The 13,830-nt window shown below is 44.5% G+C and overlaps 1 protein-coding gene and 1 long non-coding RNA gene across 3 annotated transcripts in view; one reads left to right on the top strand and one right to left on the bottom strand.

The window, feature by feature from the left end:
• Window positions 1-13,830, bottom strand: part of LOC141080555 (uncharacterized) — a 385,270-nt gene that overhangs the window by 14,061 nt on the left and 357,379 nt on the right. The gene's annotated exons all lie outside the window — the stretch shown is intronic.
• Window positions 1-13,830, top strand: part of PHEX (phosphate regulating endopeptidase X-linked) — a 365,396-nt gene that overhangs the window by 137,892 nt on the left and 213,674 nt on the right. The window contains exons 5-6 of the mRNA XM_073565833.1: window positions 5,667-5,893; window positions 7,238-7,306. Coding sequence (XP_073421934.1) covers window positions 5,667-5,893; window positions 7,238-7,306 — 296 coding nt within the window. The remainder of the gene's footprint in view (window positions 1-5,666; window positions 5,894-7,237; window positions 7,307-13,830) is intronic.

Here is a 13,830-nt window from a genome sequence, read left to right as displayed (position 1 = left end):
GAGGCAGGCTCAGACGGTGTTAGGCCCAGTATGGATTGCACGTGATTGCACAAAGGTTAGAAAGGGTACCGTATCCCCGGATAACATGTATGGATAGCGTACACATTCAAAATATATGTCTCAGGAGGCAGGCTCAGACGGTGTCAGGCACAGTATGGATTTGACGGCCCAGATTACACAGCGGAGGAGCAGGGAGAGGTAAAGATTGCAAATGCTGGAGCCCTGCCCAAGCAAGGGGGGCCCACTCGTGGGCGTCGGTACTGGCACTGGGCCCCTCATAGTACAGCGGTGTGTCTGACGGCGGGTGTGCACCACCGCCGTCAGAGACACTTGATTGCACTATGAGGGACCCTGTGCCAGTGCCCGCGCCCAAGAGTCGGCCTACCCACCTGTCCAGGGCAACGGCACTCGCACGGTGTCGTGCGGTAGGTGGTGACCCCGGCCATGGGGGGGGAGGCAGCACAGTTAGGGAGTTTTAGAAAGTGGCATATGTTGATGTTGGACATTCAGCTGATGCAAAAGGCGAAATAGGTGAAGTACCAGGAAGAGGTGGACCAAAGCAAGCCATTTTTCTGTCACCCTATGTGTCATCAGGGGAAGGTGGGACAAAATCCTTGGAAACCCATGCGTGGTTCATTTTAATGAAGGTTAGATCATCCACATTTTGGGTTGACAGACGGGTCCTTTTTTCTGTCAGGATTGATCCAGCTGCACTGAAGACTCTTTCCGATAGCACACTTGCAGCTGGGCAAGCGAGCTCCTGTAAGGCATATTGGGCCAATTCATGCCAGGTGTCCAGTTTAGCGGCCCAATAGTCAAAGGGGAATGACCTGTGTGGGAGAACATCGATATGGGAGGAAAAGTAGTTTGTAACCATAGTTGACAACTGCTGTCTCCTGTCACTTTCCATCGATGCAGTATTACCAGTTGTGTGAGCGGTATTTGAAAAATCAGTCCACAACATTGTCATGAAACCCCTGTCTCCAACGCCACTTCTGCTGTGTGCACCACGAACACCTCTGCCAAGCTGCCCCTGTCCCGTACGGCTCGTGTGAGAACCATCACCGCTGCTGTGTGCTGGGAATGCCTCAAGCAACCGATTTACCAGAGTTGCTTGTTTATTAGCCAATATTAGGTCAAGGTTCTCCTGTGGCATGATGTTTTGTAATTTGCCTTTATAGCGTGGATCCAGGATGCTGGCCAACCAGTAGTCGTCATCGTTCATCATTTTGGCAATGCGGGGGTCCCTTTTTAGGATCCGCAAGGCATAATCTGACATGTGGGCCAATGTTCCCGGTGTCAATGATGCACTGCGAGTGCTGGGTGGAGGAGCACTTTCTGGCAAATCCACATCCCTCCAGTCACGCATAAACCCTGTACCAGACCTTGCCACACCAACATTTTCACTTGCCCCACGAGATGCATCCTCCTCCCCTAAGTAATCATCCCCATCATCCTCCTCCTCCTCCTCTTCTTCCTCCACCTCGTCCAGGAGAGGTCCCTGAGCAGACAATGGCTGAATGTCATCAAGGATTCCCTCCTCCTCTTCCTCCTCATCAACATTGGCTGCAGACGCCTGCTCCTTAAGGTGCGTCAAAGTTTGCATGAGCAGACGCATAAGTGGGATGCTCATGCTTAGGATGGCATCGTCTGCGCTTACCAGCCGTGTGCATTCCTCAAAACACTGAAGGACTTTACAAATGTCTTTCAGCTTCGACCACTGCACGCCTGTCAACTCCATGCCTGCTCTCAAAGTGCCTGGCCGTGTATCCTCCCACAAATGCATTATGGCCTGCCTCTGCTCGCACAGCCGCTCCACCATGTGCAGGGTGGAGTTCCACCTTGTTGCAATGTCGATAATGAGGCGGTGGTTGGGAAGGTGGAGCAATCGCTGCAGCTTCTGCATACGAACGGAGTGTATAGGCGACCGGCGGATGTGCGCGCACAGTCTTCGCACCTTCTGGAGCAGGGCTGTTAACTCCGGATAATTTTTGAGGAAGCACTGCACCACCAGGTTCAAGGTGTGAGCCAAGCAAGGTATGTGGCTGAGTTTTGAAAGGGCTATGGCTGCCACAAAATTACGGCCGTTATCACTAACTACCTTGCCTGCCTCAAGATGTACACTGCCCAGCCGTGACTCAGTTTGTCGCTTCAGGTACTCGGCCAGCACCTCGGCGGTGTGTCTGTCGCCCAAACACATCATCTGCAACACAGCCTGCTGACGCTTTCCACTAGCTGCTCGATAGGGGGACACATCGTGTGCAACAGTGGCAGCTGCAGATGGAGTGCTCGTACGACTGCGCTCTGTGGACGAGCTTTCGCTTCTGGAGGAGGAGGAGGGTCGAACGCCTACAGCCAACTGTTTCCTATACCGTGGGCTAGGCAGCACTGTCCCACCACCGCTGTCCCCTGTGGACCCTGCATCCACCACATTAACCCAGTGCGCAGTGATGGACACGTAACGGCCCTGGCCATGCCGACTGGACCATGCATCAGTTGTGAGGTGCACCTTTCCGCTCACTGACTGCTTGAGTGCATGGACAATGCGGTCTTTCACATGATGGTGGAGGGCTGGGATGGCTTTGCGAGAGAAGAAGTGGCGACTGGGTAGGTCATAGCGTGGTACTGCATAGGCCATGAGTTCACGGAAAGCTGTGCTTTCCACCAACCGAAAGGGCATCATCTCAAACGAGATTAGTTTGGCAATGTGGGCGTTCAAACCCAGTGTACGCGGATGAGAGACTGAGTACTTTCTTGACCTACTCATAGTGTCTGGGAGGGTGAGCTGGACTTGAGAGCTGCATATGGTGGAAGTAGCGGTGGACAGGGCGGACTGAGAGAGGGTTGATGATGGTGATGGAGTTGGTGTTCTTTCTGATGGCCTAGAATCAGTCTTTCGTTGATATAACAGTGGGATTCCCTGACTGCTGTGGTCTTGCAACGACACCTCAACATTTGCTGCTGTGCTAACCGGTGGGCTTACAGTGGGGGAAACAATGTAGCGTTGCTGACTACCTTCGTTGTGATCAGTTGCACATGTGGCACTTGAGGTTTGGTGTTGTGTCCACGCTTGCAAGTGCATGCTGGTTAAATGTCTAAGCATGCAACTGGTATTCAAATTTTTCAGATTTTTCCCTCGGCGAAAGGTCTTTGCGCACTTCTTACAGATAACCTTGGCCTGATCATGAGGATTTTGTTCAAAAAAGTGCCACACTGCACTCTTCCTACTTTGGCAGACATTTTGCGGCCTAGCACGCTGTGATCTTTTGACCCTCTGGACAAGCTGTCCAGCAACTCTTTTGATGTTTGGAACCTGTCTTTGGAGTGCTCCGGGCCTGCCAGATAACAGCTGTTGCGATGTCGATGTCTGCTGTGGATGCTCCTCATCTGAGCTATTGGAAGCAGCACCCTCTTCCCCCAATGGATGCCAATCTGGGTCAACAACTGGGTCATCCATCACCTCCTCTTCTATGTCATGTGCACCTTTCTCTGTGTCACCGTGTATGGTGGTATAGTGTGCGGGAAGGGGCACCTGAGTCTCATCAGGGTCAAAATCTGGCTCTGTACACTGCGAGGACAATGTAGTGCTCTGAGTGAATGTACTAGCAGAATCATCCATCAGCGGCTGTGCATCAGTGCACTCCATGTCAGATTCATCTTGGCCTGGGTAATTCACCATTTCACTTGATAATCCAGGCATGGTATGTGAAAACAGCTCCATGGAGTAATCAGTAGTATGGCCTGCGTCATCCTTCAATCTTGGTTGGGGTGAAGGACACAAGGAAAGGTGTGGTTCATGAACATGAGCCTCCAATGACGACTCAGTGCTTTTACTTTTTACAACTGAAGAAGAGGAGGCGATAGAGCTGGAGGCTGAGTCAGCAATGTAAGACAAAACTTTTTCCTGATGCTCTGCCTTTAAAAGCGGTTTGCCAACTCCTAGAAAACTAAGCGTTCGAGGCCTTATGTAGCCAGACGATGATGCAGGGTCAGCACCTCCTGCATTCGGTCCTATTTTGCTCTTGACACTACCATCAGATCCACCACCAACACCATCATTACCAGCTGCCAACCCCCGCCCAATTCCACGGCCTCTTCCACCAGCCTTCCTCATTTTTGGTAGAAATGTAGACAAAATCCAACAAACTATATAGTAATGTAAAACAAGGTACAAGGTGTCTATAGGACAGGGGAGATTTAGAATTTCTGCACACACTTGTGGACAGTGGACACTTGTGAATTGTGTGAGGCCCACTGATATCTGAGCGCTATGTGACAGGCTCGATGGCACAGCTGCCTGTGACCAAAGTGACGAGAGGATAATGGAGATTTTGAATCTCTGCGCACACTTTTGGACACTGGACACTTGTGGATTGTGTGAGGCCCACTGATATCTGAGCGCTATGTGACAGGCTCGATGGCACAGCTGCCTGTGACCAAAGTGACGAGAGGATAATGGAGATTTTGAATCTCTGCGTACACTTTTGGACACTGGACACTTGTGGATTGTGTGAGGCCCACTGATATCTGAGCGCTGTGTGACAGGCTCGATGGCACAGCTGCCTGTGACCAAAGTGACGAGAGGTTAATGGAGATTTTGAATCTCTGCGCACACTTTTGGACACTGGACACTTGTGGATTGTGTGAGGCCCACTGATATCTGAGCGCTATGTGACAGGCTCGATGGCACAGCTGCCTGTGACCAAAGTGACGAGAGGATAATGGAGATTTTGAATCTCTGCGCACACTTTTGGACACTGGACACTTGTGGATTGTGTGAGGCCCACTGATATCTGAGCGCTGTGTGACAGGCTCGATGGCACAGCTGCCTGTGACCAAAGTGACGAGAGGTTAATGGAGATTTTGAATCTCTGCGCACACTTTTGGACACTGGACACTTGTGGATTGTGTGAGGCCCACTGATATCTGAGCGCTATGTGACAGGCTCGATGGCACAGCTGTGACAAAAATGACTAGAGGATAAGGGAGATTGGATTGCTTTTAAAAAAGCAGTTTGCGGAGCAGTGGGTAAACAGCAATGCCAGCGTGTCAGGAAGCCTTCAAAGGCAGCCCAACAACCAACACCACTGATACACCACAATATAGCCTCCCCTTGCACTGCACACACAGTGACTTGTGTGTTGTGCAGGCCAAATCGCTAGCAGCAGAAGCAGTTTTTTTGTCTTCTTCCCTGCCTAACGCTCTCCCTACAGAATCAGCAGCAACCTCTCCCTATACTAAGATCGGCAGAAGTAAGATGGCGGTCGGCGTGCACGCCCTTTTATACCCCCTGTGACGCCCACCAAAGCAAGCCAATCACTTGCATGCCCTTCTGAAAGATGGTGGTGACCCGTGCCTAGGTCATCATGTTGCCCACAGTGTCCGTGGATCCTGATTGGCTGAAAAAGAGCGCAAAACAAACTTTTGAAACGCGACTTTGGCGCAGAAGTCGCTGACCTCGTGGCCGACCTCATCCTAGGGTCGGGTTTCGTTTCATGAAACCCGACTTTGCCAAAAGTCGGCGACTTTTGAATTTTTTTGACCCGTTTCGCTCAACTCTACTAGTACACAATTGTATTGCTGATAGTGTTGGGTTTGACAAGTGGTTGACAGTCAATTTTGGATTAATTATTTGACTTGTTCTTTTTGTCTTTGGTACATTGTAGCTGAAATAGAGGTAGCTGACATGAAGCCTCTAATAAAACTATTAAAGCAATCATTGCTTCGCTGGCCGGTGCTGGAATCCAACCTCGGAAGTGAAGGCAGGTGGTCGGAAAGGAAGTTTAACTTTCTCCAGTCTCTAGCAGAACTTCGAGGTCAATACAGTACTTCAGTCTTCATGCGTGTCTATGTGGCCACAGATGACAAACTATCTAATAACTTTATAATAAAGGTAAGAATTTAGATGTACAAATTTAATTCATGTAGGAAAAGTCATATATAGATCATTTCATTTTCTTTAAGTTACAGTTTTTTTAAAGATTAATTTATAGAGACTTATTTTATGTTACAAGTCTATCTCCTATCTCTAAGTTCAAACAGTTTTCTTTATTCTGAAGATCTTTTTTATAAACTGTATTTTCCAGGGAATATTATCCAAAATACTTCACCCTAGCTGGAACTCTGCAAAAACATTCATAAATGGTTAAGAATTGGCTGCACTGGATAGATTTATTGAATTTATTTTTACTTTTCTATCGTATATATTATATTCTTGCTTTTGGCAACCTGCTGCTACGACTGTCAACTCTTGCTTAAGATCTGCTGTTTACAGCTCAGGTCACATCAGGCCAATGGAAAACATATTTAACTATGGGAACATGAAGAATGTATAGTTCCTTGTGGTCCATCTGTCAGTTGTATACTCATGAACAAAGGCACATATTTTACTATGTGAAACGTTTTAATCTACCCACAAACTCCTAAAGTTTCTTGAGCTTGAGCTGGCATGTATAGATACATCCTTTGTGTTAAACTCTGCTTTGATATTTAAACCAATCATATCAGAACGTGTTGCATTAATATAAAAACCATTACTCAAGTCCAAGTTCATTTTTTTTTAATTTTTGTGGAGCTTATTTCTTCCACTCACACAACATGGTATCCATTACTGCCTGTATAAACACACAGTGGTATAGTGTGGGTTGCCAACATTTGGTGTAAGGCAAGCATTGCATCATGAAACCCACTAATAATGCCCCCTTATTTTCCCCTAACAGTACTCCCTGCAAACAATTATAGCCATCTGCATGTCCCCATAAAATAAAGATTCAAGTGCCCTCTTGAGAAAGTATTAATGCCCCTTTCGTGTCTCCTTAAAAAGTAATAATTCCACATTTTTTACCGCAATACAGAAAAATTAAAATTTGTACTCACCTATTCAGAGCAAGAAAGTCCTATTTTTCCCAGCACATAGTGTCCGTGACTGTTGGCGCAACTGCAGCATACAAAATGTACAGTGGTGGGGCAAGAAACCCATGACTACCCGCTCTACCACAGGATCTAATGGAATTGGTATCATCTTGATGCTAATACAGTTCAAAGTGGCGCTCGTGCGGAGATCCTGGGCATCCAGATCTTTGACTTCAGGTGCAAAATTTAAAGAGAAAAAAAAAGAAAAGGAAAGTAGTCCTTCTCTGTTTTCCTTGTTGTTGCCACTGACAGTTGTAAATAATATGTTCAATTGTTTTCTTCCAACTTGTACATTTACTGAAATAAAAATATCTTTTATTTGCAGTTTGACCAAGCATCTCTGTCACTATTATCTCATGAGGATTACCTTGATAATAGCACTACCGCACTTAAAGTAAGTATTGATAGTTCATTTGTAACTTTATCTATCTGTCATTATCCCTAGCATAGAGGATTCAAAAAGATATCAATAAACTGGAGAAGTGGGCAGCAACTAACAGAATGGTTTTTAACAGGGAAAAATGCAAAGTACTACATCTGGGCAATAAAAATGAAAAAAGCATATACAGAATGGGAGGAATAGGGCTAAGCAACAGCACATGTGAAAAAGACTTGGGTATACTAATAGATCACAGACTGAATATGAGTCAACAGTGTGATGTAGCAGCAAAAAAGGCAAATGCAATTCTAGGATGTATTAACAGAAGCATACAGTCTAGATCACGTGAAGTCATTATTCCCTCTACTCCTCTTTGGTCAGACCTCATCTGGAATATTGTGTCCAGTTTTGGGCACCACATTTTAAAAAAGACATCAACAAACTGGAGCAAGTTCAGAAAAGAGTGACCAGAATGGTGACCGGTCTGCAAACCCTGTCTTATGAGGAAAGGTTGCAGGATTTGGGAATGTTTAATTTGCAAAAGAGAAGACTGAGAGGAGACTTAATAGCTGTCTACAAATACCTAAAGGGCTGTCACATTGTAGAAGGATCAACTTTATTCTCATTTGCACAAGGAAAGACTAGAAGCAATGGGATGAAACTTAATGGGAGGAGACACAGATTAGATATTAGAAAAAACTTTTTGACAGTTAGAGTGATCAATGAGTGGAACAAGCTGCCACGAGAAGTGGTGAGTTCTCCTTCAATGGATGTCTTCAAACAGAGGCTGGACAGACATCTGACTGGGATGATTTAGCGAATCCTGCTTTGAGCAGGGGGTTGGACCATATGGCCCAGGAGGTCTCTTCCAACTCTGCGATTCTATGATTCTATGATTCTATGATTCATACCCTCAGAAATACCAGGGAGATTTACTCAGTAAAGTTATAATTGCACGTCAGTGTTAAGGCCCTGTCTCACATAGCGAGATCTCTAGCAAAATCGCTGATGCCTCACTGATTTTGTGACGCAACAGCGATCTCGCCAGCGATCTCGCTACATGTGACACATAGCGGCGACCAGCCCCCCCTGGCAGGATATCGCTGATCGTGCTCGAATGTCCTGGGCCATTTTTTCATCGTCGGCGTCCCGCTGGCCAGCATGCATCGCTGTGTTTGACGCCGACGAGCGACCTCGTTGGTGACGTAGAACTCAGGGACGCAGGCTGGAATCGTTCAGAATAGCTGCTGTGTGACATCGCAACAGCGAACCTTACCAGGTCGTATTGTTGTCGGGATCGCTGGTGCGTCATGGAAGAGATCTGCCTGTTTGGCAGCTTACTAGTGACCATGTAGCGACGCACCAGCGATCCCTACCAGGTCGTATCATTGTAAGGATCGCTTGTGCATCATTATGTGAAACGGGACCCTAAGTAGTCCTTGTGCTCAGTGTTTTTCACTGACAGCACACTATGACATCTAATTTTCATAGGTCTATTACTCACGTGTCACTTTTTTGCTAAATGATGATCTACATAAGTCATCATATTCTGATCCATTTTACAGACAGGACTTTTCTATTTAACTATTTTTTACTAAATGGTTTTTAGGACAAAGCATAGCATACAAGAAAAACAGATGACACACAAAGGGTAAAAGCAGAGTCAAGGGCCAAAAATAAATTTGGATTTGATAAGCTGATGAAAACCTGTGTGTGGTCTAGAAGTTATTCTAATAAGTTCTAAAGTTCCTCCTAGTGTGATGTGTTTCCTAAGTTATGAGCTCTAGTTGCTCATGCCGAGTGGCTTCCTACTAGAGATGAGCAAATTTTTTGTAATTCAAATCCGCCAAATTATTGTCAAAAATTGATCTGTGGCAAATTGAAAGTACTGCAGAGCCCTCAATTGCCTAAAAAACATGTTATGACACAACACTATTAGCTTTTTATCACTACCTGTTCTTCACTTCTCTGTTGCCACACACTATATTTAAAGTTTCTTCAGCGTTGTATGGCTTTTTCTATCTTTCTCTATTGCTAAGCTGTGATCTGTGATGTCCTCTCAATATCCAGATTCACAACAAAATAGCTGCTGCACTCCCTGCTTCTGCTTTTGTACAGACTATGATACTCTCTCCCAAATGGTATGTGTTGTGGTAGCTGCAAGGCATTATGGGGAAGTCCATCTAAGGTCATATAATCCTTTTCTGACTGATGCAATCTTCTGCAGTGTCTAAAATGGCGGAGCAATTGGTGATTGTTCACCGGAGTCTATGAATTTCTTGAATTTGTTTTCCCTATAATTGATTTTCTCATCTTTAGTTACTATCTATTGGTTTAGAATCAGGTATGGCCCGGACATTACTTCCGTCCTTGTGATTAGCAAGAGCCCTGTGTAAGCTTGTCTTCCAGTTTCACTAAGTAAATAACAATCATTGCCATATTTTACACAATCACACCTGAAAAACGGTAAAACCATTTTGTCTGCAGTTTCCCTTTTAGGGAATTGTCCATTTTAAACCACAAGTCTGCTGTGCTTTGGGGTTTATATGACTGTACACTTGGGAATTCTCACATCGTATTACCGCAAGTATGCGATATGCATATTCCGACTAGTCTGTTTCTGGCTTCACTCAATGCAGGCTAACAATAGATATATAACAAGGGTGTATATGCCCTATGCAGGCCGTGTTACTTATCTACATGTACTCTGAGATATTTAAAGCACTCATGCTTAAATCGTCTATGAGCAGTTAATTTTGTGTCCTATATATATAATGCCAGGGTTAAACCATTTTATTTTCCTGTATATCAGGTTTCATAATCTGCCTTGACGGTCTTTTCAATTTTGATACATATATCCCTAATCCCCTCCTGTTGTTAGTTGTGTATAACTCCCCCACATCACCCTATAAACCCTATCTGACAGCCAAGAGGATTGATATGAGCTAATACAGGCCAACTGGTCCTCTCTTTCCTACTTTACATCTACTATAGGGTCTGTTGCAGGAGTATAGGGTGAGCCGTTGTACGAGCAGGAGTGACAATTTTTGCAATCTTAGGGTGCCAACCTCCGCAAACAGGTACGCCCGTACCTGTACGGCCTGCTCATTAGGATGCTACCATAGGGTTAATGCACCCTTTCTTCTCCTCTGCTTGATGTGAATGGTGAAGTTATAGCGCACATCTTTTATTTGTTAAACACACTGTCAGCAATAAAGGATTCCAATATATCATCTATCTCTAGCTGTAGCAGATTGTGTATGGTTTCGACATTCCCTAGGCGATTAATCACATCATTTATTTAGCTGAAGCTTTGCATATAGGACCAAAGTCGCCTTCTGTCAGTGTTCTTACAGTCTATGATTTATCTGTGTCTAGGCAACAACTCAATATAGGACAGTAGGTTGTATCAAGTGGACTACTGCAGTTGCACTTTCACCTCTCTTTTGGGTAAATGAATATTTTGTTGAAATACTTCAGAAAAGTTATATTTTATAAGGGTTTTTTGTAAATTAGCTCTTCACTCAATGCACTTGCATTGAGCGAGTACACACCCTTTTAGTTGGATCGTGGCCAGGAGTATACATATTGCATACTTGCGGTCACATGACTGCCATTATCGGTGAATCCTCACAATTCACAGTGTGCGCAAGGTGAGGATTCACAAGTCTGCAGTCACATAGCTTGTCTGCAGACTTGTAGTTTTAGACTGGACAAGCTCTTTAACTCTTACTTGCCAACTCTCTTGGAGGCTTTAAAAAATGAGATCTTCGGGACTCCCAAAAGAGTTTAAAAATATTCCAGACGGTATAGAAACTTTACAAAAAGCAATGCTTCCAGATGATTTCTTGTGTGTCATCCTGGAAGGCAGCATTGTCATTGTCATCCAAACAAACAATCATGGAGCCTGTGTGTGGTGGAGAAGGGTCGGAAGTGTGGCCTAAAAAAGGGGTTTGAATATGGGGAAATATTTTCTGGCTTTCACTATCCTCTCTGTAAATCCATAATAAGTCGGCAAGTGTGATATAATTGATGGTGAAGCTGATCGGTCAATGGGGGCATCTAACCATAACACAAAAACATGACGTTGTTAAATCCTTACAATCAGACTTCTGTGATAGGATTAACAGTTTCAGCTTCAGAAGTCTATTTTTTTGCAGTTTTTTAGACAGGATATACTGATCACACAGATCTGTGGCTTCAGGTTACCGGTAACTAGGACATTTATTTTATATTATTCCTAAAAAAATAAATGCTGGTATCTGAAGTATGAAGGTAACATCATAAACCAAGAAAAGCATTAGTTTTTTGCTCTAATTGGGTTTGAAAAAAACTCCATAAACCTAGTAAGTTATGTGATTTTAATAACAAATGTAGCTGCTTTATTTTATCAGATCTCAGAAATAATGTTTATCATGGGTCTAAGCCACAAGATAACATTGTGCATTATGATGCTAAAATGGAAGGGGGTGACTGGTAGAATATGCAATGTAACTGATGTAAAGCAATGCTATGGCTGCTAAGGCTCCCAGCATCTGTGTTGTCGCCAATCACAATTAACAATTGATAGTGCCATGTACAGTATCACAATGAGAAAATGGAAATGGTCTTAGGAGCGCAGGAAAGAGACTCAGACAAGAGACGGGGTTAAACCACAACGCGTTTCGACGGAGAATCCGTCTTCATCAGGTGGAAGTTCCACCTGATGAAGACGGATTCTCCGTCAAAACGCGTTGTGGTTTAACCCCATCTCTTGTCTGAGTCTCTTTCCTGCACTCCTAAGACCGTTTCCATTTTCTCATTGCTCCTATCCTCCATTGGAGGTTTTCGGCTGGAGCTGCGGTGGAGACCTGACATTTTTGTCTGCCCCTGGGTTCCTAAGCGCTCCTCTATGACCGCTTATCACTGACTCTTATGTACAGTATCACAGACCTTTGTAGAATAAAGGCCCGATAAACATTGGATAGCCAATTGTTTGTTCGGCAGCTATTTATCCCAACTCACCCATATACAGTTTATCTTGATCAAGCCCTCTCTTGTTCTCTATGAGAGAGCCTCTACCAGATTTTGCTGGTAGGTGCCTTTCTCCCTGCTGAAGAAAAGTTTCGACCATATGAATTCCAATGGTCGGTTATTTCTCTCCCTCGAGACCATCTGTCAGGGAAAAGCCAGAAGGCTGCCATAGAAGGTTGACCAATCCTGTAAAAATTAGTGGGTTTGGCTGACTTTTATCTAATGTTTATGGTTGTCACGATCCAGTCAAGAATTTGCTTTCTGCTATCTTCCCTCTGGACTGGTCATGCTGGGGTTAAATCCCCTCTGCCTCCTTTCAGAGCTGTCTGGGAAATTTCAGTCCTCTACAGCCTGCGGGCCTGTGTCAGCTATAGTCCAAGCTTCCAAGCTAGAGCCACTGACCTGCATACCTTAGTGATCCTTCTGCCTTTGACTACATGTACTTGTAAGAGACACACTGGACACGGAACGCCCAATAAAGTAGTAAACAGAACAGGGGAATAGTAAATACTATAAAATGCCTTTATTGAGGTATATGGCAAAATTGGTGATGTGCAAAAAAGTGCCCGCACCAAAAATTGAAGTGATAAAAATAAAACCAATTAAAAATATCATAAATATAAATACAATATAATGAAGGGACCACCATAAATGCATATAAATTATGGTCACAAATACATAAGATGCACAATTGTTAGAATATGAATATAAAATATATATACATATATATAATTAAATAAATGGAAAATATTCCACTAAAAAATCACAAAAAGTAAACACACAGATTATTAGTGCAAGTTGACCAATATAAGGTGCAGCAGAATAGCAATTTGTGAAGTAAGCTATGATAAAATTATGTAAATAACATAAAAGGGGTATAAGTAAACCCTCCTAAATAAAGAAATATAAATACATGATTGTCCTTAATTTTTATAAAACCACAAGCTGGAAAATATTGTCCTCACAATAGTGAGGCTTAAGAGATGCTGACTGCGCCAATAGTTGAAATAATATTACCTATTGGTCGTACAGTGGCGGTCCCCGGTGAAAGTGCAGAGCACTCCCCGACGCGTGTTTCGGAGCTAGAGTGCTTCGCCTTACATCGAGTCTGCCAAACATTTGACTCCGAAACAGGCAAGGTGGTCACTTTTTTTCCCCAATTTCAGTTTTCTATTACTTTCAGATCAGGGTCCTAGAATGTGAAGGCTGATGCTTTATCTCATAGCCTGGATCAAGTTTCACCTCCTGAACCTCCTTCCTCCATTCTATAGCGCGGAGTGGTGGTGGCTGCGGTGCCTCGTTTTGGAGCTGGCTGGGCTATTTCAGTCCTCTATAGCCTGCGGGCCAGTGTCAGCTATAGTCCAAGCTTCCAGCCTAGAGCCGCTGACCTGTATACCTTAGTGATCCTTCTGCCTCTGACTACCTGTACTTGTGTATGACTTGACCTTATCTCTGGACTCCGCTTCTTGTTTTCCATCTCTAATGCCACGCTCCCCGACTGGCTTTGACTCTGGCTTGTACCCCAA

The sequence above is a fragment of the Dendrobates tinctorius genome, unplaced genomic scaffold (genome assembly GCF_039654945.1).
Source record: "Dendrobates tinctorius isolate UK_male_01 unplaced genomic scaffold, ASM3965494v1 ptg000016l, whole genome shotgun sequence".
NCBI lineage: Eukaryota > Metazoa > Chordata > Amphibia > Anura > Dendrobatidae > Dendrobates > Dendrobates tinctorius.
Note: the sequence above shows the minus strand (reverse complement) of the source record. Positions and strands in the feature narration are given on the sequence as shown.